The sequence below is a fragment of the Gadus morhua genome, chromosome 7 (assembly GCF_902167405.1).
Source record: "Gadus morhua chromosome 7, gadMor3.0, whole genome shotgun sequence".
NCBI classification, from domain to species: Eukaryota; Metazoa; Chordata; class Actinopteri; order Gadiformes; family Gadidae; genus Gadus; species Gadus morhua.
Genome location: NC_044054.1, coordinates 19,090,140 through 19,116,391, shown reverse-complemented (window position 1 = coordinate 19,116,391; position 26,252 = coordinate 19,090,140). Strand labels below are relative to the sequence as shown.

General features: G+C 49.7%; 1 protein-coding gene across 3 annotated transcripts in view; it reads right to left on the bottom strand.

Annotated features, from left to right (window-relative positions):
• auts2a (activator of transcription and developmental regulator AUTS2 a) overlaps positions 1-26,252 on the bottom strand; it is a 268,221-nt gene that overhangs the window by 77,602 nt on the left and 164,367 nt on the right. For all 3 annotated transcript variants that reach the window (XM_030361445.1, XM_030361446.1, XM_030361444.1), the window contains exon 5: positions 21,912-21,941. In XM_030361445.1, coding sequence (XP_030217305.1) covers positions 21,912-21,941 — 30 coding nt within the window. The remainder of the gene's footprint in view (positions 1-21,911; positions 21,942-26,252) is intronic.

Genomic DNA, 26,252 nt, shown 5'->3' with positions numbered 1-26,252 from the left:
TGAGTGGGCTAGAAGTCCAGGATTGACCCGCCCCGCGCCTGGAGGGCCTCTCCTCTGATGCCTTCCCCAGCCCATCAACCTCCACGCACACCTTGCCCCCGGCGGCCGCAGCCTGCTCGCTCCGCTGCGAGGAGAATCTCTCATGATTGGCGCCATGAATAATTGAGCGAGGGCGGGGAAGACGCGGCCAGATGGAACCCGGGATCGACCCCCGGTAAGCCGTTAAAAAGGAAAGGGTAGGCTGGAGGGGTGGTGGGGATATAACATCGGCGTCATGGGGGTACGTATGTATGGTCCCGGTCATGGAAGGGGGGGGTGACTAGTCGTCACCTTTCTATAGGATGAAAATGTGTGTTACATGCACACATGCACACTTGCACACACAAACAGGGGTGATCAAAGCCAATCACTAAGATTACATATCTATTATGTTTTAATTGTATCAATTCTGTGAGTGAACCTATTCTGAGACTGTATGCATGGCAGTATTCATTTCGGTATTCAATCATGTGTTTCTGGGTAGTTGGTTCACCCGGGACATTTAATTCCACCTCGGCATGTGACAAAGATATATTTAACTCTCTTATCTTTACAAGCACAACAGCTGTAACATTCACATTCATTCACATTGCACTCGAGATTGACTATCATCACCTTGCGCTCTGTAGCAATTAACATACACGGTTCACTAATGCTACCAATTAACCAGAGTTGGAGGCACTGATTAAAATATTTCTCCTTGATTAGCGAACGGTAAACAACTTGGCAAAGGCCAGGGCTGATAAACGTGTCACCGCAATCAGACGTGTGGAAAGTGACAGTCAAAGATCGAGAGAGGGAGGGGGAGAGAGAGAGAGAGAGAGAGAGAGAGAGAGAGAGAGAGAGAGAGAGAGAGAGAGAGAGAGATAAAGAGAGAGAGAGAGAGAGAGAGAGAGAGAGAGAGAGAGAGAGAGAGAGAGAGAGAGAGAGAGAGAGAGAGAATAGCTTGAGAGAGAGAGAGAGAGAGAGAGAGAGAGAGAGAGAGAGAGAGAGAGAGAGAGAGAGAGAGAGAGAGAGAGAGAGAGAGAATAGCTTGAGAGAGAGAGGGAGGGGGAAAGAGTGAGAGAGAAATAGAGAGAGAGGTAAGAGAGGATGGGAGAGCGAGAGAGAGAGAGATAAAGACAGACACAGAGAGAGAGAGACAGAAAGAGAGAGAGAGAGAGAGGTGAGAGAGAGCAGGAAATGAGAGGGAGAGAGAGAACAGTAAAAGGGAGAGAAAGAGAGATTGATGAAACAGAGGGAGAGAGAGAGAGAGGGCGAGAGAAATCTGGGAGAGCAGGAGAGAGATGGAAAGAGAGAGAGAGAGAGAGCAATAAAGCACGGCAAAAACAAAATTAGAGGAAGCTGAAAAAACGTGAGCAGAAAATAAAAAAGAACAGAAGCCACAAAGTGAAGGTTTGGGAGTCCATAATTAGGCATATTTTTTTCTCCTCTGCGTCTCTCTCCCTGAAGAAAGGAAGCCTGACTACTTAATTGGAGGAATCAAATTTAGTCAAGCGCCCCGTTGGCTCAAACCTACATCATTAAAGTTGCCAGCTAACAAACATCAAACATGAGGCAGCATTAATGAAGCAGATGTATTAATTTCCCATTTATGAGCAGCTAAGCAACTCTCTGCTGCTGCTACACAGCCCCCCCAGCAGCCCCTGCCAACCCTCTCCCTCGCCTCCCCCCCGCCCCCCCCCCCCCCCCGCCCCCCCCCCCCCCCCCCCCCCACACACTCTCTCTTTCTTCCCTGACAGCACTATAAATGATCTTTAATGCCCCACAGGCAGTAATAGGCCCCACTGGGAGAGCAGAAACACTGCGATTTGTATAGAGGATTTAGACATAACTGGGGGTGGAGGGGTGGAGGTGGGGAGGGAGGGAGCGATGGGGTGGGTGTGTGGGGTGGACGAGGTGGGGGGGGGGGGGGGGGGGATAGTTGTGCGGTGGGGGAGGCACAGCGATGCTTGATCAGGTCCAGGCCTCATGGGGGGGGGGGGGGGGAGGGGGATGTGCCAAGTCCGCTTCAGAAAAATAAAATGACAGCCTGCCGATTATATCCAACCTTTAGATCCAGGGGAAAATGATACCAAAGATAAGGCAGGGGTGTGTGTGTGTGTGTGTCTGTGTCTGTGTGTGTGTGTGTGTGTGTGTGTGTGTGTGTGTGTGTGTGTGTTTGGGCAAGGGGATGGCTCATTGTCACTAACAATTGAGTCGCTTTTTTAGCACCTCTGGGAGACGGAATCAAAAGCAGACAGCATGGAGAAGTGACGGAGGGAGGGGGAGAGAAAGAAGAAAAAAAAACGATAACAAAAGAAAAAAAACGCCGAAGCATCAACCGCCGTCTGGCTCCGTAACACCTGACAGTTGCACGTAGGAACAGGGGGTTTGGAGGGGGGGAAGGGAAGTCCAGAGGCTGGTCCGGGAAACTCAAAGCGCTGTCAGTGTGGAAACCTCAGACCACTTTTTGTTATGCTACCGCGGCGCTAGCCTCAAGGAACACAGCCTGCCTCCAGTCTGTCGCTGCGGCGACCGCGGCCTAAACATCCTGTGTAATCAGCCTGACCCGGAGTTGGTCTGTAAAACAATAAAGACGCCTATTTGTACAGGACACGGTGAAACCATAACACGGCGGACACAACGCTCGTTGTTTTCGTCCGTTATCGCCCGCAGAACTCGATACGCTGCGACTGAGTCCACCTTGGCAACCTTTCCCGCCTGATATCCGATCTTGTGTTATTGATATTAGCCACTCTGTGTAATCTAATTACAAACACACAGACAAACACAACAGTCTTACAGCTGCTACAAACACGGGGCGCACCGCGTTGTTGTCGTTGTGCCCGAGACTCCGTGCGTTCGCTCGCTCACTCCCCGATCGCGTGGAGAAAACAGAGCTTAACCCAGATACATAATGGCGTAACGACATTAACCTACAAATGAGCTATCTGGTGCCTTCACGGAGACCTGCGGCTCTGTGAGGCTCGGCCCTTAAAGCTGTTTGTTTGTTTATTCATTAAAGCTCATTTAGGGTTCTCAAGGGACTCATCTAGTGGCTCTGCTCTTTGCCGGGGCCCTTTGAGTGGGTTTGTGTGTGTGTGAGAGTGTGTGTGTGTGTGTGTGTGTGTGTGTGTGTGTGTGTGTGTGGGGGGGGGGGGGGGGGGTGTGTGTGTGGGTGTGTGTGTGGGGGTGTTTATGTGGTTGTGAGTGCAGAGAGTACAGTAATGCTGTTTGGTGAAGCGAGACAAGCGTAAACATGGATACGCACACGTTTACTCAACGGCACACATACACACACACCTTGCACACGCACAAAAGCTATATTTGTATTGATGTTTGTTAATTAAATTGACGGAGTATCCCTGAACACGGAACTCACGGCACTTATACTAGTAGATAATGGTTTGTATATCATATAAGTAATAGATGCATATAGTCAATTATGCAATATGTGTTTTATTACACATATCCCATAGATATCAATAGCTATAGATTACACTGTATTATACACTATCCAAAGAATATATATATATATATATATATATATATATATGTACATGTATGAATTAGGAAGAGCCATTGATCACTTTTTGCATTGTGCCCTATGACAAATAGGCAACAACCTGTACCGTAGCAGACTTGCCATCACACACCACTGGTCTATCCTTTCTAAGTATCAAAACATAGGCAGTTGGCTACAGGGGCTCCTAGGGTGGTATTGGGGGCCACTGGATTCTCTCTCTCTCTCTCTCTCTCTCTCTCTCTCTCTCTCTCTCTCTCTCTCTCTCTCTCTCTCTCTCTCTCTCTCTCTCTCTCTCTCTCTCTCTCTCTCTCTCTCTCTCTCTCTCTCTCTCTCTCTCTCCCCCCCCCTTCCCCTCCAGATAGCAGCATACACTTCTCCAGCCCTGCCCCCCCCCCCCCGTGACAGACAGGCAGCGGTGGGGTTAAGCTGCCAGCGATGGGCCGATAGTGTATGTGTGCGAGGAAGGGAGAGAGGGAGAGCAGATATGCAGCTGGGCTTTGCAGATAGCATAGTGTCAAACAGCGTCTGGACTGCCTGCATAATGAAGTGAGCTGCAAGTCAAGGTGGTGGGGGAGGGAAGGAAAGGTAGCAAAGAAAATAAAGAAATAAAATATGGGTTGAATATGTAAGAGAGGGTTAGGCTGTCAGTGATGGCGGTGGATGGGTTGGTGGTGGTGTGGGGGGGGGGAGGGGGTATGGTGTTTCATGTGTTCCTCTCGGCTGACTTCCCAGTACAGCACCATGGCAGCAGTTTGACAAAGTGTCCATGGTTTAACAGGGGTGTTGGTGCATCTCTGGGTTCAACACCCAGGGAACCCTGGATAGGGTTCCCTGGGTGTTGAACCCAGAGATGCACCAACACCCCTGTTAAACCATGGACCAGGGAACCCTTGATAGGGTTCCCTGGGACCCTCTATCGGGTTCCCTGAGATCGACACCAGGGGACTAAGGTGCCTTACGAGGCCTCTATTGTGATTCCCTGAGAACCCTGTAGCTGCTGATCAGATGGGGCTCTAGCTTCCGTTGAAAAGACATTGAGAACCAAGGACACGCATTAATATCTCTCCCAGTTTTAGACACTTTTTGTATTGTGTTTGGATAACAGATTGCATCTGCAGGCGCTTAGTGTCTCAATTCAAAAGGGTTGTTTTTTTTGTATTCCTTCTTTTGTCCGAGAGATGTGTCATCCTGTCATCTGTTCCCTCTCTCTCCAACACACAACTGCAGCACTAGTTTTGCATTAGGATGGATGGGACTCGACAGGGGTATATAAATCAGTTCACTTTGGTATTTTGGTCGAATCCCGGCCTCATCGTGCTAGATGGAGCCATCTAGCACAAAGGGTAAGGTTCTGGAACCAACACCTCGTTAGTGTGTGTGTGTGTGTGTGTGTGTGTGTGTGTGTGTGTGTGTGTGTGTTAGTGTGTGTGTGTGTGTGTGTGTGTGTGTGTGATATAGGGTGTTAGAAGTCATTCTCCCATCAGGGTTTCTGATGGGAATAGCACCCGGTCTAAACCCTCTATCCATCCACCTCTATCTCTGCCTCCTCTGAAGCATCTTGTCTTGTCTCCTGACGGCTTCCTCCACCCTCCCTGGCACGCCTCCATCCCTCCAGCCTCCGCTGGGTGCGCTGCTTTGATTTACAGCCTGCGATCATGCTCCGCCTTGGGGATTGATTTCCAAGGGGGGGGGGGGCACGCCCCACGCCGCTCCTTTAACGACCAGGCCGTGGATCATTAGTCCAGGCCCCGTGTTCTCCAACGCTCCGCTGGCCAGCAGCCATACATCTGTTAGCCCCCCTACCACACCCCCCTTGCCCCAACACACGCACACACACACACACACAAGCTCCCACCCCATGAAGCCACAGCCTCTGTTAAATTGCCCTGCCGTGATCCACAAACACACACACACACACACACACACACACACACACACACACACACACACACACACACACACACACACACACACACACACACACACACACACACACACACACACACACATAAAATCACAAACACAGACCAATGTGTACACCATATACACAGACACACACGCGAATACTTCAGCGGCCGCCTTATGATTCTCATCCGTCTTCCTCATGTCTGCAACATTTATTTAAGGGCAGGCGGTGCTGCGCTGCCAGCCACAGGCTGGCAGTTTATGAGCCCATCTAGGGACCTGAGACCCCCCCCCCCCCCCCAACACTGCACTGTAACCTCACACCCAACACCCCACCACACTAAGCCCCTGACCTTCTCCAGGAGCAGAGGAAGAGCAGACAGCGCATACTTCTCATTACATGTGCCGGGAAGGGGGGGGGGGGGGGACAGTCCGGAGGGAAAACCAAGGACGGCAGCCGGTGACCGCAGATGGCCTTGCTCTGACTGGGAGGAGATGGATGACAATGTGGTAGGTGGTCGAGCCGTGGTGCTGGTGCCTGAGGGACAATGCCTTCTGATTTGGTGCGTCCTCAGTACGTTCCCCAAAGAGTGGCCGTTTCTTAAGATATTTTTGTGTTTAGCAGACAGCTATTTGAATGCTGTTCTTTCATTCCTCTATGAGCTATTATCCAACTCCATCATACCAACCAATTGCTATCCCAGACGCTTTTGTTCAAATTTCAGCAAAGTAATCCTAAAACGACAATGTATCTCCTCAGGATAAACATCCGAACCGCCTCTTCGGTGAACCAACTCTGGCGCATCAATAAGGAAAGGCATCGATACCACGCGACACGAAAAAATACTTGACAGTGCCCCTCCAGAAACATTGTCGTGTCTTCCAAAAAACACTCCAGTCCGGTGGAGTCAACGCCCCGGCCACATAGAAGGCCTCATCAGCAGGCCTCCCAGCAGGGAAAGCAGATCCAAAATGCCCCCCTTTTTTTACATTAATGGGACACAGGGTTCAAAAACAACAAATAGCGACATTAGCCCACCAGTGGCTCTCTACCGGGGTCCTTGGCTTCGGCGACAGGAAGCCTGGGGAAACGCAGGGCCCGGGACTTAAGCCGATGGCCTGGCAGCGTCAGCTGGCAGCAGCCGCTTACAACAGTGTTTAAGTGAATCTAATAAGGAGAGTGAATGCTCTCCGTCGCTCTGCCGCGGCCCGTGCCTGCGCTCTAATCATCCAAATATTTGGCAAAAGGCAGAGCCCCGCTCCCCCTCCAACAGAGAATAATGAGACGCAGAGCTCTTAATCACAGCAGATAAACTCAAATAAATGAGAGGAGAATCAAAGGCGTCCATTGTGGAGGCGGTCCCTTTCTCGCCGCATCCAAACGAGCTGACAGAGGGCCAGGTCCGGGGGCTGGCGAGTCGAGCCCAGAGAGATAGAGCAGATTTTTTCGTAATTTCAAGTGGGAGTGTTTCATTTCAGCAGACTGACAGAAAGAATTAGGGACGGCAGGCAGATTTGCAGCCCGAAACACGGTTGTTTAAAAGACAAATATATGTACAGACCAGACCAGCACGTAGCCTACATTACAATCACGCACGCCAGTGCCAAACGTCCTGGCTAGGAACGGTGAAAACATGTCCCGGAAACCTCTTCGGGTTTTTAATCAAGCACTCCTCCGCACCGCTTCTCTCCTCGCGGCTCTCAGGCTTTTCACCGGAAGCCCACGCAAATCAGCGCCGTGGCGCCGACACCTCATCCAAACTCTATAATTCACAACACCCTCACTTGCCAAGTCTCCGCGATTGCCAATCGGAGCGCACTCCGCAAACCCTGCGTCCTTCTGTGAAGGCGCTCTAACAAACGAGGCTGTCAGTTAACAAGATGGAAAAACATTCTGTTCATCTTTTTTTTCTTCCTTTCCTTTCGCCTCCCCTCCTCCCTCCCGTCCTCCGTCACATCCTCCACCCCCCTCCCCCCCACCCCATTTCTCGCTAGAACCCTTGATGTTGATGATGAGAGGCGGACTGGATCACAGCCTGCTGGGTCGGCGTGGAAGAGGAGGAGGGTGGCGGTGATGGAGGTGATGGAGGAGAGAGAAAGAGAGAGAGAGAGAGAGAGAGAGAGAGGGGGGGAGGGGGGGGTTGGGGTGATGGAGTGAGTGGTGGGTGGGGGTGGTGGGTTGGGGGTTGGGGGGGGGGGCAGTTTGACACCAGACAGACTGCTGCTGACACCAGAGGAGCCTTGAGACTGCTGGCGTGCTTCTTGTGATGTCACTTCCCGCTCCTGACAGCTTTGACACTAGCACGGGGGAAACGGAAACTGATGGGGTAAAGGGGGGGGGGAGTTGGGAGGCAGAGAGCGGGGGAGCGGTTAAGGCGGGGGTGGAGGGAAAGGGGGGGGAGGGGTTGCAGGCCGCGATCAGACGAAGAAGACAAGACGAAGAAGCAACGCAGACGCGTCAAGCGGCGCCGCTCCCTCTGTTTTCCTTTTAATGTTCTCGCTTTCATGTGCAGTCGGGAAGCTGTCAGCGCCAATCACACTCGTAGCGGTCCGACAGAGAGAGAGAGAGAGAGAGAGAGAGAGAGAGAGAGAGAGACCAAGAGACAGAGACAGAGAATAAGACAGGGAGAGGGATACAGAGAGAGAAGGGGACAGAGACACAGAGAGAGAGACATAGAGGGAGAGAGACAGAGAGAGAGAGGATAAGCCGGGCCTGTCAGCGCCGGCAATACACAGTGTCGGCAGACGGCTGCTGTCAACGGGGATGCTCGACCCCCCGTCTGCTTTCATTGCGTGAACTCCCCAGAGAGAAGGAGGAGGAGAAGGAGGAAGAGGGGGAGGAGGAGAAGAAGAAGAAGAAGAAGAAGAAGAAGAAGGAGGGGTAGATCAACGTCCTTCTGGGGAAAGATTGGGGAGAACGAACAAATACGGTAGTATCTTGTCCTTTTCAGCGGGACGTTTCGTGCTTTGCTGGGATAATGGTTGTTTATTGTCACGTCACTTCCTTTTAAATCCTTTCTAATAGAACTGAGACAGTGACGGCCAATACAATGATGACCAGCACAGTGACCTCTTATACAATGATGTTCTACAATACAGTGACCAAGAAGCAAAGGTTCTCTGCTAAATAACTTAAATTGACTTGATACATGACTCAATACCCACCTAATTGAGTAAATCATTTTCAGCTAATGGTTTAATTGGCTAATCATCTCAGCAGGAGCCAAAGCTAAAGGTTTTTGTTGGACCACTATTTAGATTGGGGCTGTATTTAAATAGAGAAAGACACTGTTAACCACAGAGGCAGGTGGCGTACGAATGAACAACACAGAACAATGCAAGGCCCTGGGCATTCAGTTAGCAATTTAATTATCTACCGCTTTCAGATCCATTAAAGCAGCGTATATGTTTACTATTATGGGAGCTAATTTAACAATATCTATGGTCAGACCTGTGGTTTGTATATTTGAGATAGCTCTGGGGATGAGATAAATGAGCCATGCTCCACTTGTCTCTCCCTCTCTTTCACATACCCCCCTCTCTCTTTCTCCCTCTCGCTCTCTTTAACATACCCCCTCTCTCTCTCTCCCTCTATAACTCTACCTATTTCCAACACACCTTCCCAACACATACTGTACACACCCTTATTCTTCTCTCTCGCTCTCAAACACACACACACACACACACACACACACACACACACACACACACACACACACACACACACACACACACAGTGTAGGATAGAGGCCTGCCCTGACCATGGCCATTAAAATAATATGGCCTCACCCGTGCAGGGGTTAACCAGCTAATGTCCTTACCACCGCTCCTGCGTGGCCATGAATAATGCAGATCGGGTTCCTAAACAAGCACACAAATGAATCAGCCAGGTCAGAGCTACCTTATTAGTCTCCCCCTCTGCCTGCCTTTCCCTCCAGCACACAGTGCATCCCCCCCACCCCCATCCCCCCTCCACCACTCAATTTCTGATGTATTCCTGTCAGGTTGCCAGTGGTGAAGCCACCCTGTATAAACACGCATTCAGATGCCATCCTGCCCCTTACCGCTGTAATAACTAGCATTTTGGGTCCGCGATGATATGGTGATATTGCTATGCATTATTTGATGCGTTCTGACAGGGAGATCTGCTCTGCCCTCGACTCTAGGGCGGAGGTCTTGAGCACATTATTCTTAATGCCCTCCTCGTATTCAAATGTAACCTGGCTGTGTGTGTGTGTTTTCGTATGTGTGTATTTGTAACTGTCATTTGGTGATAATTATTAAAAACATGACAAATTTGATTTATCCTAAATGTTGGCCTCCTTCGGAAAAATGCTGATTCTGTCCCAATGAATCTTTTAATGTTTCAATGAAAAACATTAAACCTGAGTCATTAGATAAAGGAAACTAGACAACATTGTTTGTTTCCCTGATGCTGTTGATCGATAGAAGAGGAAAACAGGAGTGAACCATGTTCTTTAGGGTCGCTGTAAGCTGTGTCGGAGGATCGATATAGATTTGTAGTCCATAGCTTAAGTCGCCAAAACACAGCCAAAGCAAACGGAAAGATAAACATACTCAACGGAGCCAGAAACCCCCCTCGTCACTGAAGGGTCTGTCTGGACTCCTAACAGTTAGTAAACAACAAGGCCCCCCTCCCCACCCCCAACAAGACCACCACCATCACCGCCAGCACCAAGAACCTGTCCAGTCCAATACCTTGGTTACTTCTAACAACGTCCCTGACGGCGCCCGGCTGAACCGATCCCAAGGGCAAACCCCACCGTCCCCCCATCTCCCCACTCAGCACAACACAGACCTAACCACCAACAGCAGCTAACCATCAAGGTTAGCCATTGCCCCTGACACACGCGGAAAGGAAACGCGGGCTATGTGTGCGCGCGCGTGCAACGCGAGTGAAACAAACGCGTGGGATGACGCCACACATCCGATGCGCAAATACAACACCTTGTTTCATTTGTCAAAAAAAAAAGCGAGCGAGGGGGGCTCCCGCGCAGCGCACTCCATCAAACAAAGCTGCGGCCGGCGTGCAGTCATTTCCCTCTTTCCCAATTACAAACGAGTCCATTAGCGTGTCTCGCGGTGAGCCCTCTGCAGCCTCGCCGTAATGGCTTGTGAGATTTCCATCATAATCATAATGGCTCCCAGAGCAGCCATGAGTGCAGATGGAAAGTCGCTCCTAGGTAATGAGCTATCTCCGCACCTAAAGGGCACCAGTCTATCACTTTGTTATTTAGAGACGTACGCCTGCACACCAGCAGCGCCACTACCAGCGGCAACGGCTGCAGCTGCAGCAGCAGCAGCACAAGCATCCACAGTGTGTGTCGGTGGGTCTGTGTCGATGTGCGTTTGAAAAAAAAGAAAAGCGACTTCAAACACCTTTTCATGGGAGTAAAAAGAAGAAGAAGGGTTGTGGGGGAGAGGAGAGCAGAGGAGCAGGGTGGACAAAGCAGAGAGGATATAATGAAAGATGTGCCTTTTGTTTGCCCGCCACTGATAAGCATCAGGAAATTGGTGTCTGGGCCGGCGACTGTAGATAGTGAATCACCGTACACCGGTCGACTATAAGGCTTAGCCTAAATGCCAGCCCTGCATTAGTTTGCACACTGACATTCTGCCTGTCTCTCCTGCCTTCGTGCTGGGGAGTGCTGCCAAACAGAAATATCATTACGACCGGCACTGCCAGTGTGACATTTCCACTTGCCATTCCAAACACATCATTCCCCTGTTTGGCCTTGCAACATGCCAGACAGCAGATCTACATCCAGCACCAATTATTTTCTGAACCTTGGATTCCAGAAACATGCTCACATTGGTCATGTTTTGCTGTGCTCCCTAGCCTGCTAGCTAGCAAGCTTCCTGACTGGTTGATGGCATAGGTACAGGCCTCTTAAGCTAATTGTAACGGGCTGAGACCGTGGCATTTCCATCTTTAACCCATGCCCAATTGACCAGTGATTAATGCCATGTTGTGTAACATGTGATTTAAATGTTGCTGACCTGGTATTTGGATGATTGATCCCAACTGAACATAGGCTGGTGTTTCTTTGGTGCCATTGTTTAGACTTTTTAATTTACGATCAATGGGGTAGGATTAGATACCAAAATAAAACCTGAAAAAAACTACCTGATTTTGTTCAGCCTGGTACAACCAAGAAAGGAACCGCGTTATGACAGAGAGGAAACTCAGTAGCATGTCAATTATTTTTCATACAATTCCTCACGTTGTTTCTCTAAGCAGCCTTTGTGCTAGCTGCTGCTAAGTTGCCTCGTTCAACGAGAGGTGAATCTGTTTGACCCCAGAGCAAATAGATCAGAATAGCCCCGGGAATGTCTAGATCGCCACTATTATCTGCACAATTAATAACCGCCGAGCGGGTAATAACTGCACACACTGATCGGGGGGGGGGGGGGGGGGGGGGGGCACCCATGCCCACCTCCCCCACGATCAAGCTACTCAAAGACAAGCTAATATCCAACGGAGCTGAATCAAACACTATGGGGGGGAGGGGGTTGGTTCCTTCTGCTAATGCAGACCGGGCTTTATCCCCCCCCCCCTCACATTACCCATTAGGGTGTTTTAATGACAGAGAAATATACAGACGGCTGGACGGCGTTCCACACTGGGATTCAGCCCGCTCCCAGGAGGTCCGCCACCTCCCTCTGCATCAATTCCAAATCAGTCAGAGGTGAAAACGACAGCGGCGTGATTTATCCCTTATTACACTGCTTCTTAAGAAACTGTCAGGCCGCCTCATGAATTCATTCATCTCCATAAGCTTTTTCTCAGAGTCACTTAGACCCTGTGTAATCTGGGTGAGACCCCTTATCACTTCATTTGCACAAGCAGGGAACAATCAATTCCTGTCCCCTATCTGGGCCAGGGGGAATTAGAGGCGAGGTGTTTGGATGTGTCTGGGCCGGGCGGCCTGCGATAGGGAACTGATTGAATATTGAAATGCCAGGCAGGTGTTTTATTTCCTCGCCCTCCCCCCCACCGCATGCGAGATAGCGTGAGCGGGCGTATCCACGGGTTCCACGGTTGCCGCCGCGCGGTTTACATTTCGATTCAGAACGTGGCGCGCAAGCGGCGCGTGCTTTTCCCTCCATCATGAGTCATTGATGTATTGTCACAGTAGACCGCGGGGCACTTTAAAGTGTTTAGCTCAAAGCACTGGTCTCATAAAGCCTGACAATGGCTGGGCTTAATAAGAAACCGAATGAATCCCGGGAGTGCCAGGGACCCATCAGGCGAGGGGGAATCTTATTTAATTTCCCCAGGGCCGTCTATGTCTTGTACACATAATTAGAGCCCAGCACGCAATGCTCTTTGTGTTTTGTCAATAAATCCCCCCGAGAACCGCCGGGACAGAGGTTGGACATGCCTCTGTGACCTGGGCTACCGGCAACGAGCACAGGCACCTAATTACACCGGCTCTAACAAGCGCTGCGGTGACGATGCTGGTGGCTGATGGGGAGATGAAGCGGGATTGGGGGGGGGGGGGGGGGGGGGTGTTGGGGGAGTGGGGGAGGGTAGGCAGGGCTAAGCCCAAGAGCTAGCGGTGTAAGGTACAGGCCCTCCTCTGGGCCCCCTGGTGTCATTAGGATTGTTTGTGGCTGCATCTGCTGGGGGAGAGCCGTCTTCTGTGACACGTCGGCTCTCAGGTTCCCTCATTTAGGATCCTGTGTTTGTTCTCCCGGATCCTCCCCTAAGGGGGTTTAGACGGAGAGACACGGCCGGATTTTGCGACGTTTCAGGTTTGCCGCATACCCTTATGTGCAAAGATCATTTCTCAAAATCTAGAAGCATCGGTTAGCGAAGCCATGTTGTTGGGTAACATTTGCTGGTTTTACATTGCCATTGAGTCCCGAACAATCCATTTCAACATATTTCCTTTTACTATTCCAAGCCACACGCACAATATGCAGGAGAAAACACTGCTGGGTTAAAAAACAATATTCCGTCGCTACGGTTTCCACTAAAATGGCGATGGGCAAGGCAGGGAGCCAGTCAAATCCGATGCTGCCTGCAGAAATCATTCGCTTGACAAAAGGGCAATGAGAGGGCAGAGGGTTTGTGTGCAGGCGACCAGCCTGGGCTCCACGGTGCAGGAGGGGCTTATGGGTAGGTGAGCCAGGGCTTGACTGACACCGGCTAGGGGAGTTTAACCTTGGCTTTTTCAAGGAACTCTTTCACAGCAGGGAGAGTTGGCTGAGAGAGGAAGGAAGAGAATGATAGATAAGAGGAGAGAAAGAAAGAGAGAGAGAGAGGGTATGAGAGAGAGAGACTAAAAGAGGCGTTGGAGCTGTGAAAAAGGCTTCTGCATATCGGCAACAGTTATATTTTGTCCTTCATAAAAAAGCCAATTGTCAGGGATGGCGGTTTGAACCTGAGGTCTGACTCCATGCATTTTTAAAGAGCCACAACTGGCGATCTTCATCAATAAAGATGAGGCCCACACTTGTGAAGCCAGGGTTCTGCTCTGTCTTCTGATCGCCTGACCGAACATCCACCCAGAGGTTGTCCACGCGTGGCACCGCAGACGCAATCCCTTTGTTCACCCTCAGTCCTCTGCATCCATGGTGTTGTTGAGACATGAACAATGTGCTCTAACTTTCTAATCGCCGGAGTCAAGGTTATTAAAAATGTACGTTGTCTCGTTGAACCGCGGAATAGCTGGCAGGTGTTGTTTTTTGGCACGGGTTAGGAGACCAATTTTCAGCCACGTTGGAACATAAGTGGCGTTATATGAAATAGGATGAGGGTTGGAAACGGGCTAAACAGATGGCTGCCATAATTGTCTAATCAGCTACCAAAATAAAACAGTGTCGTTTCCCTCCCACTTACAACAGGGCTGATTCTACAAATATGTGCATTGTTCATGCAGAGAAAATATATGCTGTAACTTTGCATATACATCATACATGACAATGTATCCAATTTGAAATGATGATTGATCTCATGGGTTTTCAAAATGAAAAACCCACTGCCTATATAAAGTGAACATTTATTCAATGAACTACTAACATAACCCTATTTTATTAAGGCAAATATTATAGCAAATCATAAATCATTTGTTATCTAAATGCACCCTGATAACTATCCAACTTGAGTGTTACACTTGAATATATTCAATTTCTAATGTGTGAATTAGAAAAAGTGTTTGATACATGCATATATATATGTTGCCGGTTTCTCTTTTCTAGGTCATGGGAGTTGTAAACAACTTGCTCTAAAGGAGTGTCCATCACAAAACAGCAGCATATTCACTTTAATCATTATTTCCATCACTTGTGTTTTCGACCTGCGTTGGGAATTGAATCATTGCCTTTGAACCGGTTCAATGCAGCACTTGTTTTTCTGATATATTTTCTCTTCTCATTCAATTTCAAGGTCTTGGCAACCTTGTCCTTCGGGTGGGTGCATTATCACTTTGCATTGTTATGAATGAATACGGAGACCTACCACTCAAGAGACACAAAGGCACTGGGGCCTGTGTTGTATTTAGTGTCAAGGTAGGAGTTAAACCTAACCACAATCCTAACGCTATCACACTGAAACAGCGAGGCGGTAGAAATCAAAAGCAACAGCCCAAGGATGTTTATCACCCATACCACTAAGGGTTTTGAATACTGACTTTATTACGATATGAAAAAAATATTATACATTGAATGAACAATCGTTTTTTTTTTTACAAAATGTCAAAAAAGCCAAAAGGTGTTCAAGATAGCTCTTATTGACGCGTGGATTGCTCTGCCTATCCAAAGCTGTGATTGTTAACCAGTGGAGATGGGCTGTGACAGAATCAGGGTTTACCTGCTTGGTGGCTGGGGTGGGGTGGAGGGTGGAGGGGTGTGGGGTGTCAAGGCAGACCCGGGGGGGACAGGTTTTGATGCTAGCTAAAGTAAATGGGTCACAGTGAGCGGAGAGGAAGATGGCGGATAGCCAACCTCCCCAGAGGCATGCTGGCACAGCGAAAAATAAGGCGACAACGGAAAAAAGGGAGAAAAACAAATGGTGGTGGTAAAACAAAGTACAATAAATACATATTATGTAGCCGTGATGGTTTTCATTCCGCTAATGTTGTTCGTTGTATTTTAGACACAGACTGAGCAAATGATACAGGTCTAAAACGATTTTTAAGAAGTCGTCACAAAATAAATAAACATCTATGTTACGCTAAAATGCTATTTCCTCGCCGAGAAAATCTCCAAGCGTTAAGGTACCAGCTACTAGCGTCCTCTGCTGCAGCCAATGGTGGCCTACGGTCTGCAATGAGTTTAAAGAAGGGCAGGAGATAAACATGTAATTTCTGACACATGTTCTCCATTAGCATGTTAATGTCAGACACAAACCATATAAATAACCGCTGTAACCTATTCACACTTTGACATTTTCAACTTCTGTCACCGTTGCATTTCAGGGAGAAAAGAAACATATTTTCTGTCGCATAAGGCTGCCTCCATTTAATTATCTGCATGTCAATCAGGGGTGAGATGTGGTTTTGGTTGACCTTCTCTCTGGCACTGTAGCGCTGTGCAGCGCCATTAATGTACTGCTGGGCAGAGAGGGGGAGGTCAGCTACGAGGGAGGTGAAGAGGGGGAGGGGGGGAGGGTGTGTGTGTGTGTGTGTGTGTGTGTGTGTGTGTGTGTGTGTGTGTGTGTGTGTGTGTGTGTGTGTGTGTGCGTGTGTGAGTGTGTATGAGTGAGAGAGAGACAGAGAAAGTGAGTGAGGGGCTAGAGAGAAAGAGAGAGAGAAAGAGAGTGAGGGGCAGAAGGCCTTCTCTCATCCATCCGACATTGCCCTTTCATTTGCATCCCTCTCTCTCCCTCCCTCCCCCGCTCTCACACTCCCTCTCTCCCCCTATAACTCTCGCTCCCTCCTTTCTCCCCCATCCCACCCTCTCTCTCGCTCTCCCCTCTCACCTCACCCCCCCTCTCTCTCGCTCTAGCCTCTCCCCCCTCTCTCTCGCTCTCCCCTCTCACCTCACCCCCCCTCTCTCTCGCTCTAGCCTCTCCCCCCCTCTCTCTCGCTCTCCCCTCTCACCTCACCCCCCCTCTCTCTCGCTCTAGCCTCTCCCCCCTCTCTCTCGCTCTCCCCTCTCACCTCACCCCCCCCTCTCTCGCTCTACCCTCTCCCCCCCTCTCTCTCGCTCTACCCTCCCCCCCTCTCTCTCGCTCTCCCCTCTCACCTCACCCCCCCCTCTCTCTCGCTCTACCCTCTCCCCCCCTCTTTCTTGCTCTACCCTTTTCCCTACTCTCTCTCGCTCTACCCTCTCCCCCCCCTCTCTCTCGCTCTACCCTCTCCCCCCCCTCTCTCTCGCTCTACCCTCTCCCCCCCCTCTCTCTCGCTCTACCCTCTCCCCCCCCTCTCTCTCGCTCTACCCTCTCCCCCCCCCTCTCTCTCTCGCTCTACCCTCTCACCTCACCCCCCCCCGCCCTCGCTCCACATTAATTCCTCATCTGTGGCGCCCTAATGAGCTCCGCCTGCTCGCCCACCTCCGAGACCCCGCTGATTACCAGACAGGGGGCCCACCATTTGTCAATGGCAAGAGGTGGCATTTACAACACTGACCTTGCTGCCAAGGAGAGAGAGAGAGAGCAAGAGAGAGAGAGAGAGAGAGAGAGAGAGAGAGAGAGAGAGAGAGAGAGAGAGAGAAAGAGAGGGGGGTAATGACAGAGAGTAGGCGAAAGGGAGTGAGAGAGAGAGAGGTTGAGAGACAGAGAGAGATAGAGAGAGCGGGGAAGGAGAGAAAGAGAGTAAGGGAGGGACAGGGCAATAGAAATAGAGAGAGAATAAGGGGGGGTCAGGGAAAGAGGGAGAGAGACAGCGCAAGGGATATATATAGAGATAGAGCCAGAGATAGGAAGAGAGGGAGGTATAGAGATAGAGAAAGGGAGAGAGAGAAGGAGAAAGAAAAATCAACAAGCTCTCTATGCTTTTTGCCTTCTGCTGCCGTTCTTGTCACACAGCGTTTGATGGAAGACAATCTATTCATCGAATGAGGGAAGGAGAATGGGGTGCGAAGTGTCATGCTGACAGCATTTTAAAATGTCTGACTTCTGCAGCTCTATGGTTTTTCGTCTTGAACAGCAAACCTCGCCAGAATGACAAACATCGAAACCTCCATGAATTGCAAAAACAAATTTGATGGCTTCTTCTAGAGTGGGGGAATAATCTCTTCGTATTTATCTACATAGATAGATAGAAATGTACAATGTACGTAGTGGGCTAGGGAGAAGTGGGCTAGGGTTAGCAGTGGGCTAACGCTAGCAGTGGGTTAGCGCTAGCAGTGGGTTAGCGCTAGCAGCGGGTTAGCGCTAGCAGCGGGTTAGCGCGAGCCGCAGGCTAGCGTTAGCCGCAGGCTAGTAGCACAGTCCAGTAGCGAGCGACCAGTAGCACATGTGCCGATAGCGCGCGTGCTACACGGGAGGGATCAGGGATTTAGAGAGGAGCGCTGTAGGTCCGTGACACCAGCCAACCCCGAGACAGGCCTCCAGGGGCTGCAGAGGGTATCCATCAGCGTGGCAGCCCAGAGACCCCGGCCGGTGGGGGCGGACGGGGGAGGGGGAGGGGGAGGGAGAGGGGAAGGGGGAGCAACAGCAGTTGCAAGGGGGAGTGAAAAAAAAAGCTAGTAAAAATGTAATGCACTCCGCAGAGCGGTCATGTCATACTTGGTTATGGAAAATAATCCCAGATGCCTGCAGTGCTAAAATGGAGCTGTAATGTGCTCGCCTCCTAACCCGGCCTGACAGCCATGATGTACGACTACCATTACCGGAAAATATCACTTCAACTAACCCATGATCCGGCTCCGCTAAGGGTCATATTATCCATGAGGAACAAATTACACTCTCCCCCAAAGTAAATACAAATTTCTTTCACCACTGAGGTACAAAGAGCAGAGGCGGCAGTGAGTGGGTGGGGTAGGGGGTGGGGGGGTGGCTCGTATGGGTATTGTTGGTGGTGGTGCTAAAGGGTGGGTGGGGGGCTAGCGCAGGCGGTGCGTTACCTATGACAACGCTCTGCGGAGTGACAAGGATGATAAAGTACATGACAAATCACCGGCTGACAGGGTACTCTGGTGCAATCAGTCTCAGCCTCGGCCGGGCGAGCACCCACTCAAGCTTGTAAACACTACTCTCTTCCGTTTGGAGGGGGGGGGGCAAACACATAATCTTTTAGCGCTGACAAGTCGCTCTCTCCTTTTTATTACTCATCCATCCCACTGCGGCGTCGGGAGAAAAGTGGGTGGAAGGAGTTTGGCGGTGGCGGTGGCGGTGGAGGTGGCGGCGGCGGCGGCGGCGGAGGGCGGTGTTAGCGGGGGGAGGTTATAAAAGCGTTTTATGTACAGTGCTGCGATGTGATTGAGAAACACGACGGCTACGGGGCTGTAATTGCCCCGAGGGCGAGCGCAGGAAACACAATAAAAGTAAAGAGAAACAGCAAATGTATTACCGGTTCAGATCTTTATTTCATGTCAAGGACAGAACAAGTTCCACAGCGCAGCCGGCTCCCAAGCACCCACTTAGATCCCTCTCCACCCAGAGACAAAGTGCTGAACGGCGCAGCACTGCCTTCCATCGCAGTCGCCGCACAAAGCCCTTTCAGTACCCTGTCACAGCTGAAAGCGGGCCGAAAATGTACAAAAAAGAGGACTAAAGAAGGACCTAATGGCAGATGTGGCTCATATCCCAACATGGTATACCACAGCCCTATAGCATAGCATAGCACGGCATATGCATTTGTTACACCGTACCGACTTATCTGTATATTTGCAAAGGCCAGAAGCAGGGCTTAAGATTAAAGCAGTCAAAGGTTTGCTCTGGTGGTTCCGTACTACTTCACAGCAAGAAAATACATTGGAATTAGCAAGCCTGGATTTGAATGGCTGCTATACTCCAAAGTCATGACCGAGGCATCGTAAAATGGAAATTTACATTCAAAACTGATCCAAAAGGCCTCCATCTAGAAATAAAGCGAATTAATTGGTTGTTTTCTTCTTCAAAGCAACACTGAAGTAAAAAAAATGCATATATATATTCATGCTAGCAATTCCGTGCTTGATTTCCACATGCAGACCTGATCCACAGCGAGTGAGCCACCTCAACATACGTGTGTGGGTGGCAAAGCTGCCGGTTTTAACGACACCATTAAACGGGACAGAGTTATCGTGCTTTAGTGAAGGCACATGAAAAGCACCTCAGGCTATGAAAACCCTTCCTAGGCCCTGTCCTTACATCAATTACATCTGGCCACATGTTGCTCCTAATGCTTTGAACATGTCCTCATAATTGGGGGAAACGCACATGCACACGCACTACATTACATGCGGACAATATTATGCAAGTATTTCTTTCGATGTTCACACTAGAATCCTTCATTCGCTCAGTCACATGTAGTGTATCCTCTGTAAGGCAGCTTGAGCCAAGATCAACAATGGTCATAATGTAGCCCTAGCAGCGGCTTCAGCGAGGTCATCGCACCAGTAGGACTAATAGCTGAGATGATGGGACGTGACGTTGGTCAGTAGGCCTGCTTTCCCTTCCCCCGGCCCATGTTATGCTGCTTTGGCATGTAATCCAATACCACTGAGACCGTGGTGATCGGCTTTCTCAGAAACACACACACGCACACACACACAGAAGCATGTATGCATGTATCGTATTCTCCCAGCCCCACATACATACACACACTAAAATGGGCAAGCAAGCAAGCATACAAACACACACACACACACACACAAGCATGTACACATGTATATGCACATAGGTTTACACACAAACACACACACAGACCGTTAGTGAGCACACTCAAACACACACACACACACACTCAGGTGTAGCTGTCTCTTATCAGCGGCGGGCAGCTCCTGTCGCCGGGGTAGAGGCCGTCCACATCCGAGCACAACCTGATTTCTCCCGGGAACACTCGCCCCCCCCCCCCCCCCCCCCAAACTCCTTTTTCCGCTTTTGAAAGGGAAACTAAATAAGCTGACGTTTTGCCCTAATCGGAATACATTTGACCCGGTAAAAACGACTCCGCCGCCCCACCTCTGCACACCCCGCCACCGACCGTCAAGTAGAGCGCACCGTCTGTGGAATGACGTTAAATGGCGGCCGCCGTTTAACAGTGGCAGGAAAAGATAGCAGAGCGAGGGCGAGGAGGATTGCGGGGGTGGAGGTGGTGGTGAGGTTGCAGGCAGGGGGGAGGGGGGGGTTGTACCAGCGTTGAGGCTCACCGGCAGTTTTCCCCCCCCCGACGCCCACAAAGTGAATGAGAAAGAACAGCCGTGGGAGTCGGAGGCCTCCGTCGGACACGAAGCCCTCCCCCCTGTCTGCTAATTCGCCGCCGTGTTCCTGTAACACGCGATTAATCAGCGGCAGGAAGCCGCCGTCAACGCCGCTGTTCATCAGGCGCGTAACGCGAGCCGCGGCGCTGAATTAATGCAAACGCTGGGGGGATCACGGCTCACCGTAAAGTCCCCCCCCCCCCTCCCCCTTTCCTCAGTACGCCCACACCCCTCCCACCCCTCCCCATCCCCCTCCCCCTCCCCACTTACTGAAACAAAAGGAATTGCCAGCGAGACAGGAGCAATTTAAATCGACAACACTGAGTAATGACTCAATTTGCAGCACAGTCTAAACACCACGAACAAACGGCATTACTAAATCATGTGGACCCGGACCTCTGGTTAGAAGTCGCCTGGTGAAAATGGCGGCGATACCGGGGGGGGGGGGGGGGAGGAGAGGGGGGGAGGAGGAAGGGAGCCATCCGAGACAGAGCGCTGATCGGGTGTGGAGACGGGGGAGGGACTGAAGCGTAGCATCGCCCGGCTAAGACGATAGGACTCTTTGGCAGTGCAAGGGTGCTGAGGCACCACGTCCGCAGCTAATTACAGTGATACCCGCACACTTGTAGACTTCTTTTATATTAATGGATAATTTGTTATTTTCATAATGAGACATAATATATGATTAGGGCTATATATTATAATTGCTGTAAGGACGTACCCAGGCATGATATGGTATAATTAGATAGTAGCCAGGGGCTGCTTTGTGATATTGTGTACTGTGTAAAATTGTTACCATGGGATCAAGATATAAACTGAAAGAAATGTTTAGAATATATCTGCCGATGCTGGCAGCCATACAAAAACTACTTTAATTTCCATCGTTAAAAAACCAGTTTGATTTAGATTTTGCACAATGTGGAGTCTTTTATAATTAATACACAGCTAATGAAAGCTGCCTCATACTTATTAACAGTATGTTTAATTGTAATTACATTCAACATCTTGCTCTTAAAGAAAGTCTAATATTTGACTCCTTCTTAACAAACACTTGAAAACAGTCCTGCTTCAAAGGCAGAGGAGAATAAATTACATAATGTACTGTTTTTATCAACAGTAGATGAATATGACTGATTGGTCTTACCTTGTCTTCTTGGTCGCTCTCACTGTCACACTGCAAGAGGGAGAAAAAGAGAAAAAGAGAGAGAGAAGATGGAGAGATAGATTTTAGGTTAAAATTGGGAATCCTCTGACTAATGCATATTGTGCCAACTTTGCGTATGATTTGATTTTGAATCCATAGGGCTGGCCTTAATGTTATGTACCTCCTCAAATGACATATGAAATAAACTCGGGGGGACAGCAGAAAGATTAGCTTTGGCCTCATGCCCGCTGGTCCAATGTCATCAGACTCTTCCCTGAACTGAGAAAAGACAATGAGATTTTGACACCCACACACAAGTGTAAACTCGCTTAAGGATCTAACCTTTTCTAATGTCAAAGGCATAAAAAACAACCTAATATGAAGATTAAAATATGAACCACTACACTGGGAGATTCATCACTTCTTAATATCGGTCCCTTCAGGAGGCTCAGGAGGGGAGAGGACTAAATTTAAAACACGGCAAGGGCGCTGACTTTGTAATGGGGGGAGCCCAAAGAGGTTTTGGATGCCTTTTCTTTTCGTCTCAAATTTCAATTTCAAGGTCTACTTAATTCTTTATCAACTAATTAGCGGAGACACTGGGTGACTGGTGGCCCTGGAAGACATGCATATGGCGGAGGAGGAGGAGGAGGAGGAGGAGGAGGAGGAGGAGGAGGAGGAGGAGGAGGAAGCACTGGAGTCCAAAATGAAGATGCCACTGGGGGGGAAATGTGGGCAGAAGGAGTTGGCGCAGGGCGTGGTGTCTGGCATTGTGTGTGTGTGTGTGTGTGTGTGTGTGTACTTAGGAGTGGTGGTGGCACTGGTGGGGGGGGGGGGGGGGCTTGGTGCCAGTGTGAAGTGATTGACAGCCCTGGGAGCCAAGTCCCACATGGGGCTCATTCTCTCTTTCCCCTTCCACACTCTCTCACACGCACACGCACGGACACACACACATACATTTCCTCGCTTCTTTTTGTTTTTTGTTGCCTTGTTGATCCGGGACCGGGCTGAGCTCGGAGGTAGCAGACAGGGTTGATGCCTGGTCTATTCCTGGTGTGCTCCCGGTGCTGACCGGTAAAGAGGGCCCTGTGAGCTCAGCAGGAGCACGCCATCCAATTTACAGGCCTGTCCCACAAGGCCCCGGGGGCCGCCCGCGGCACACTGCCACCACGGTCAGCTCCAGTACCTCATAAATTATGCAGAGGCAATAAACGCACTGGGAAAACACTCCTCAGACGCTCCCCTGGTCTCTTTCTGTCCTCTCGCTTGCACTCTCTCTCTCTCTCTCTCTCTCTCTCTCTCTCTCTCTCTCTCTCTCTCTCTCTCTCTCTCTCTCTCTCTCCTCTAGTTGCCCAATGCATCTCGCTCTCTCTCTCTCTCTCCATCGCCTACACTGATTTCATACCAGGAGCCAGCAGCGGCATATGCAGAGTCAGTCATAAATAAGGCAAAGGAAGAAGAGTGCATGTTCCAATTACATGTGAGCCCGTGGATGTTACACACACACACACACACACACACACACACACACACACACACACACAAACACACACACACACACACACACACACACACACACACACACACACACACACATCTATATATAGAAACCCAAGAACTCAGTACATACGCGGCTGTATTTTGTTTCTTCCAGCATGGAAATAAATAGGGGGCCTGTCCTCAGCGATGTCTCACTCTCTCTTCAGAACTCCTCCACACAACAAGACTAACATGGAAGCAGACTGCATCTGATGAGCAGCATTAGCCATCCCAACCGGGTCCATGCATCCAGGGCTGTGCCTCTCCCTCATGTGCACCGCACACACACACCAACGCACACAGAAACACGGGCAGCCATGAAATCCAAATAACAGCCCTTTATTGTGTTTTTTTCTCTACCTCCATCTTCCACTGTGCGATGTGGTGATCCGTAAAATAAACTAAAAAACACTGGCGGTCTTTGTTTCCCCCCACACCCCCCCTTCACCACTACCCTACGTCTTTCCCCACCGGCTGTGCGGGGCCAATTGCTTTGATTGCCAAGATAGAGGCCCGCTGAAATGACTCGCCCTTGCTTGTGAAGCAAATGGAACGCGCTAATGGAACTCATCGCATTACGGGGCGAATGCAAGAGTGCCATAGCTCATTACTTTAAGATAAAAGGATATCATTGTAGACGCGGGCAGAATTGACTTTCTCCCGCGCCTGCGACTTGATGATGATTTAATCAACTGCTCTCTTTCACTTCTCATCCGCGCGCCTGTCGCTTCCGCAGGTGCCGCTAAACGAGCCACTCACCGAGCTAGTGGGGGAGAGAAAGGAAAACGGAATTGCTGTCATTACTTTTTCTCTCCTCCGCACCACCCCCCCCCCCCCCCCCCCCCAGCCACCCTGAAAGAATAGAGGAATGCAAATTTCCAAGAGCTACAAAGGGCGCGAAAGGATAAAAAAAGAAAAAAGGCGAGAAAAACCTAATGAAATGGAAATACCTTCATAATGAGCAAAGTCAAATAAATAAATAAATGAATGAAACTGACAGAGAACAAGGCTGACAGGCAAGGGCAGGCAATTTGAACGTCCTTACAACACCACACAACACACACAGATGCCAGAGCTCGCCTTTTCGCCTCGGAACATGGAGGGAAGCCAGCAAATAGGGATACCGCAAATAAATACCAAATAAAAAGATTGAAGAAGAAGAAGAAAAAGAAGAGCAACAACAACGAATAAAATGAAACACCGCAGGCGTACAAGCAAGCGGAGCTGTCACTCACTGATAAGTGATCAAAGTGCACTAATGCCCAGCCTTGTGCATATGAAGCCGTTCTAGTTTGGGAAAGCGAATACATGATGTAGCTTCTTTGAATTTTTTCTTATTCAATGACTCATACCTGTGTCGTGGGAAAGGTATGTTCTCTCATGAGAAAATATATAAACCAAGGCCTTGTGTATTGTGTAGTAGGGTTTTGGCATTGGTTGCCTAGCTTGATTGTTTAGGCAAGACGGTGAACATAAAGCCTGGTTAGTCCAATATTGATATATCGAAACTGACATTGCACTGAGCCAAGGTTTGGTGCAAATCCCAATCGTTATTTGACTTACAGATGTCAAAGTAGGCCCAAGAAAAAAATACTCTAATCAAACACAATATGGCACTTGATTCAAAGAAAAAATAACTATTACCAACAGAGTTATCAAGCTCGACAGCAACAACAGACTGGAGGACGGAATGGCTCAGACTCAAAAACACAACTCATGCAGGAAAACCAGGAAGCCATTAGTTGTGGGCGGAGTCAGAGAATGAAAAGCGATCGTTCGCATCGGCCCTCTGCTATCAACACGCACGCGGAATTATGCAGTACAGCAGATCCTCCAATGTTTACCTTGAGTAACACAAGAACGTCAAACACTGGCCTCAGCTCTGAGAGCTGTTGATGTTGGCCTGTATCCGGAACACTTCAGCTCTCACCCAGCCTGAGCTTGATGCTTTTACAAATTTCCCCTACGCTCTGTCCAACGCATGCAGGCCATTGTTTATATTGGTCTTGAAGGCAGGAGTAAATTATTCTTGTCCTAAATCCTCTCCAGCTGAGAGCAATATTGGCCCAATGGCTGTGGGGAGGAGGGGCGGGGGGGGGGGTAAAGTAGCCATGGGTCGTGTGCTAAATGGAGCAGTCGTGCTCAGCTCACCGACGGCTCCTGCCAAAGCTCATCCACAGAAACCTTTTTTTTCGTTGTTCTTTTTGCACAAGCAGAGGTAACCACATCATACGAAGATGCGTGCAATCGAAGTACGCCGTGTTCTTCCCGATGCCAACATAACCGAACAACTAATGGAAACGGGTCATGGAGATCCACTGACATAAAATATTAACAGATGTCAAGAGTAAAAAAAAGAAAAAGAGTGAAAAAAATAAATTGCTTGCACAATAATACCAGGGGCAAGATCGTTCGACTTGACAGGCTCGTTAGAATTTCCAATCCAATGTCTGTACTGCTACAAGCAGTATCTGATCTAAAATTCCCTCAAATGCCAACTTGGTAAGCCCGGATCAGTGCTGGCTATGCATTGCCACCCCCCTGAGTGACATTAGCCCCAGGTTATACTGGGTGATGTCCATGACCCCAGAATTAATTACAGCTGATAAGGGCTTCATTAAAAAGCCCTGCTGTGTTGAGAGCGGGGGCTATTTATCAGCCTGGCCCAGGTTGTCCTGCGGGCTGGGGGGGCTGAAGGGGTTCGAGCCAGCCTGGGGAAACAGCCAAGCCTCCCTGGACGCCTGGAAACCCTGGAAGCTTAAGAGACAACAAGAAGGATGGCAGCCATTGCCAGGGTCAGCA